Source organism: Ipomoea nil, unplaced genomic scaffold, assembly GCF_001879475.1.
Source record: "Ipomoea nil cultivar Tokyo-kokei standard unplaced genomic scaffold, Asagao_1.1 scaffold0900, whole genome shotgun sequence".
NCBI classification, from domain to species: Eukaryota; Viridiplantae; Streptophyta; class Magnoliopsida; order Solanales; family Convolvulaceae; genus Ipomoea; species Ipomoea nil.
In genome coordinates, this window is record NW_017617328.1 from 965,664 (window position 1) to 971,116 (window position 5,453).

General features: G+C 35.3%; 1 protein-coding gene across 1 annotated transcript; it reads right to left on the reverse strand.

The window, feature by feature from the left end:
- Positions 1–533: 533 nt before the first annotated feature.
- LOC109179398 (superoxide dismutase [Fe], chloroplastic-like) lies at positions 534–4,192 on the reverse strand. The gene is made up of 9 exons (XM_019328894.1): positions 4,002–4,192; positions 3,855–3,901; positions 3,707–3,745; positions 1,878–2,066; positions 1,626–1,797; positions 1,405–1,505; positions 1,282–1,308; positions 1,146–1,169; positions 534–1,026 (listed from the first exon to the last, which is right to left on the reverse strand). The coding sequence occupies exons 2-9, from the start codon at positions 3,858–3,860 to the stop codon at positions 916–918; spliced, it is 669 nt and encodes a 222-aa protein (XP_019184439.1). The 5' UTR covers positions 3,861–3,901; positions 4,002–4,192; the 3' UTR covers positions 534–915.
- Positions 4,193–5,453: the final 1,261 nt, after the last annotated feature.

Consider the following 5,453-nt stretch of genomic DNA (forward strand, 5'->3'; position numbering starts at 1 on the left):
CCCATATTAATGTTGACAGACTCCTCATTAATGCCACCAGCTTTCTCATACCGACTAACATCGGACTGCATGGCTATATTATGAGGGTTACTCTATGAGTTCTGAACGTTGATTTCCTCATAAGGAATATCAGCATGGGTTGTGTTGTTGCCAGAGGTAAAGGTGGGTTTTTTTGTTTCCTCATTGATTTGCCAGCGAGGTAACTCTGAGAGCTTCCAACGTTGACCTGCGCTTGGCTGGGATCTTCGACCAGTTGCTCGGAGTTCCGGTCCATATAGTTCCTTGCGGGTATTTCCGAACTACCTTCAAAGAGCTTGTCACAATCTCTTTCGTTGTGCCCGGATCATGCCACAGATGAAACAATAGATAACTAACCTCTCGTACTTGAACTCTATGTAAAAAGGATCACCCGTCAGAGGTTTGACCTTCATTTTCCTCTTAAGAGGCTTTTCAATGTCTAATCGCACTCTTATACGCATAAAGCTTTTCCAGAGGCCATCCCGGTTGAATATTCATTTTCAACTTTAGGCACATTTTTTTTAAACAAACGAAAACGATTTTTATTCATATCATCAATCAGAACATTACAAACAACAAGAGGGGAAGAGACTCACTCCTTAAGTAGAAACAGACTCTCTAGCTGCTAACAAATGAACAGCCTTATTCACTGAACGTTTAATAAAAGATATACCAATCTGAGTAAACCTACTCATCAGATATATGACAAAAGCAAAGAAAAACCATAGTTTGAGACAAAGCCTTGCACAACCACCTTGGCATCAGATTCCAAAAAAAAAACAAAACAGAAAAAGCATTATATCTGTTACTGAAAGAGAACAAAAAATCATTCAGATTCAGCTTCAGAATTTTGTTTCACTTTCAGCATACACCTCACTAGGGTCAGTGCTTCTTTGTTCACCCTCTTCTTATCTCTTCTGAAGCCTTTGCTGCCTCTAAGCGAGCGCTGACTGCTTCCCACGATACAAGGTTCTCCATAAAAATAGAAATGTAGTCGGGGCGTCGATTCTAGGAACAATGTAATGCTAGAGTTAGAGTGATACTCAGATAATCCAATCCACTCTAGAGTTCAAGGGCATGAGAATTCACAAAGGGAAAAGAAGTTTGCTTCATTTGATTCAACTTACCTGGTAGTCTAGGTAGTAAGCATGCTGCAATAAGAAACCAAAACAAAATCACAGTTCAGTAAGTCAATTCACAACATCATCATGGGAATTAAGGATTCAATCTAACATATGCATAAAATAGAATGTTTCTCCTTACCTCCCAAACATCTATTGTTAGGAGTGGCTGCACAAAAATTTAAAAATATTTAAGGGGCTTGAAGACTGAAGCCTATAATACAAGTATACAACCAAAGTAACACAACTAGGTAATGGTACTTACAGAGTAATCCAAGACAAGAGGGTTTACAGCATTGGGAGTTTTAACAATTACAAGCTTCTTGTCTTCGTCGGGATTTCCCACATTAAGTTTGTTGGCCTTGTCTGTGGACATGAATGAAAGATAAATCAATCCTCATAACCGGGTAAACTGAAACTCGAAAGGTAAAGAAATATACAGAGAACTGAGAGAAGATATGCTTAAAACTTAAAAGCTGCTCTCACATGCAAGCCATGCCCAGCCAGAGCCAAATTGTGTTGCCGCAGCAGCCTTGAACTCCTTCATAAATGTCTCAAACGAACCGAAATCTCTATTGATTAGCTCGAGAAGTTCACCTGATGGCTCCCCTCCCCCACCCGGTTTCATAGACTCCCAGAAGAAAGTATGATTCCAAGCCTGTAAGCACATAAACATAAAATGTTTAATGACTGCACATTTTGCCAAGACTAGTTCAATAATCAAGGAACTGGGCTCACCTGTGCAGCATTGTTGAATGCAGGAAGAAAATCACCATTGTTGTATGTGGCCAATACAATGTCTTCTAATGATACCCCATCCAGTTCGGTTCCTACGATCTGCTTGTTTAAGTTGTCGACATAAGCCCTGTGATGTTTTCCCCAGTGGTATTCAAATGTTTGGCGACTCATATGAGGCTCCAGTGCATCCTATCCAATCCAGAAGTATGCCAAAGAGCAATACAATCAAAACAATATCTATTCAGTGGGGGATCCAGTAAATCATGTGGGGGCACGTTAAAATATCAAACAACCATAATAAGGTTAAAATACAAAATACATTATAAATTACAATATATTTACGAGAAAATATGAAACCTAATCAATTAGATAAAATAATTTGAATAACAATATATTCATAAATACTTTTAAATTTAAATTTCTTTTAGTTAGATTGATTTTTCTAAATTAATTCGAATACAATAAAGTATATTATAAACCCGTATACTACATTAATTAAATGATTTATAAAAACTAGACTAAAAGATCAGAGCATTTAATTTGTTAATTAAATGATTCATAAAAAGTAGATTAAAAATATGTAATTTATCTTGTGAAGAAATGAAAGAGAGAAGATAATTAAAAATGTTGCTAATGAAATTTGAACCCATGACATAAGCCTTTTATAACATAAAATTTAAAGTTCAACCAACTAAGCTACTCAAATTATTGATATTTTCAACATAAATATAGATTTTATATAATATTTCATGCTATATATGTATACATATACATACATATATATAAAGGGTGGGGTGGGGGAGGGGGGGGGGGGGGGACAGCTGCCCCCACACTGGGTCCATCCTTGTATCTATTTGATGGATTTAATTAACCCGGGGTAGCCCGAATTATTAAACCCGATAACAATAGGACTAGGACAATGCGGTAATTAAGATGATAAATGTGTGTCGCGAGGACAACTTTTGTATTAATAATGTTTTGTAGGAGAATTACACAAGTTGAATGTAGTATTAAGACCAAGAAGTAGTAGATGTCCTAACAAGACAAGAGCATGCCCTTTTATACTAGCTATAACTCCCCAACCGTCTCCATAAGAATAGGAGTTCTACTGCATGAACTCCCAAATTCTACTCCCTCATTTGTACTCTCTGATGTGGCAAGTCAGGATTGGTTATTTTCAACATGTGGATCCACAGAAAAATGTCTACATCAAGAACATGTGAGAAGGAGTACAAGTTGGGAGTATAAAATAGAAGTACACCAAGTATTTTCCTAAGAATAGGGTAGGCGATTAGATCACGATTTGACCGAGTCCATGGGCGCGCCCGAGGCCTAAGACGACCACCCTCGTGGCTATCAGTCTTGGGTCGCGGCCACCCTAACCGAGGCCGACTTGAACCGGGGTCGACCCCAACCGAGACCGGCCAACCCTGACCGAGGCCGAGGTCGACCACGACCACCTCAGATCGGTTTGCCCCGAACCCTTCTCCTAATATATCCATCATTATTAGTACCCAATTTTCAGCACATGTAAAACCAAAGAAACTCCTACCAATCAAGTTTCATATTCAGAATACATGAAGCAAATCTCAATTACAGCTCTCTACTTCACAAAATACTTCTTTCCCATCTAAACATAAAGCGTATGCCTTTATCTTTTATGAGTCACCAGGAAAATCCGCACCTACTATCTAAAGTTGTACACTGAGTAAACTCCACAACTCTAACAAGTCTAGATTGTCCTTGCGAGTCAAACTTACAACTTTTTAGTTACTAACTCAATAATTTGACAACTAGACAGGGATTGTCCCGAAATTCCATAATCTTACCAGTGGATATGGTGGAGGCTTTAGCTCAAGTGCTACTTTCTGCAATCAATAAAAGACCAATTACAAAAAAAAAGGGTTTAAGAGAGCTGCGTAATCATACACAATATCTTTCCCTAATATGATATCGACACAAAACACATAAACATACCTCCATCTTTCCAGATTCGAAGTTATGGCTTGAGCTCACCGGAAAACCTGCGAAACGGACAGAACCCATCAGCTATGCTGCATATATAATATTTCATTAATACAGAAAAGAGAGAGAGAGAGAGAGAGAGAGAGAGAGGGAGGAGACTTTGGCGAGAAAAGAAGGCAGACGAAAGAGAATTTGCAGAAACTGTAATCTGATGTTTGTCTTTGCGAATGAGTAAAAATGGTGTGGGGAACGGATCGTCGGATTGTGATTCGGTGAGCAGTGGAGTTTGGTTTACAAGCTGCGGCAGTACGATGAGAGTAGTACACCAAAGGAGAGTACTCAGAGTAGTACATGCAATACAAGATGTCTGTACTACACTACTACGTCATATGAACGACTTTAAAGATTAATTTGGAATATATATATAATTGGAAAATATTACATGTATTCTCGCATTTTACTCTTAGGGGGCGTTTGGTTCACGGAATCTTGGATTACCCTAGGTAATAAGATTACCTTCAGGAAGGTAATGTGAGATTACCGGAATGTAAGATTACCTTATGTGTTTGGTTTAGATTGTGGAATATAATATTACCGTGTTTGGTTAAGGGTTATATTTTAGGTTATATGAATCAATTTACAATAATGTCCTCAATAATATATATATATATATATATATATATATATATATATATATATATTATTTATGTGCGTGTATTTATTTTATTTATTTATATGTATGAATGTATATCAATGTTCAAATATAAAAAAACTAAATATATAATAATAATAATAATAATAATATATTATTATTATTATTATTATTATTATTATTATTATTATTATAAGGATTAGTTAACAAGGACAAAGTTGGAATAATTCAAGGTAATCTAAGATTACCTAAAAAAAATGGGGGTAATCACATTACCTTGAAACATTACCGCCACATCAGCTTTCAGGTAATATAACATTACCAGGTAATCTCATAATTTGAACCAAACAAGGTAATATAACATTACCAGACTCAGATTACCTAGGTAATCAAAGATGACCTGAACCAAACGCCCCCTTAAGGTTGACCTTATCCCTGCAAACACTCTCAAAAATAGGTCCCACTTCCACATCATCCCATTTACAAATCATATACTATTCACACTACATCCTTGCAAATCCAATCAACCTTCAAAAGTGGGCCCTAATTTCACATCACTTTAAAAAATTAATATTTTTTTCTTAATAAATATTATTTTGTCTTCAACATTATTTTTTTATATCAATATATAAATTATATTTAAATATTAAATATAACAAATTTGAAAATAACTAATTACGTATGTATTAATGGAAAACCTAAATGTATGTATTAATGAATTAATTTACATATAGTAATGAATGTATGTATATCAATCAATCTTACAAAAAAAAAATGTATGTATATCAACATAAATTTTAGACACGTAATTTTAATGAATTTATTTTAAAAAATAATTTAAGAAATTATTTGTATTATGTATGGTATATAACTGAATGCATATTATACCACGATTTGAATTTTTAAACTAAACCTCAAATGAACCTTACAAATTCAAAGTAATTGAAATCATAAAAATT

What these genes read in the sequence shown, in the direction of transcription:
- LOC109179398 (XM_019328894.1), bottom strand. An exon ending in CTCTTGTCTTGGATTACTCT is followed by an intron (nt 1,309 to 1,404) that starts GTAAGTACCATT and finishes ATTTTTGTGCAG; the next exon opens with CCACTCCTAACAATAGATGT. An exon ending in TAACAATAGATGTTTGGGAG is followed by an intron (nt 1,170 to 1,281) that starts GTAAGGAGAAAC and finishes TTCTTATTGCAG; the next exon opens with CATGCTTACTACCTAGACTA.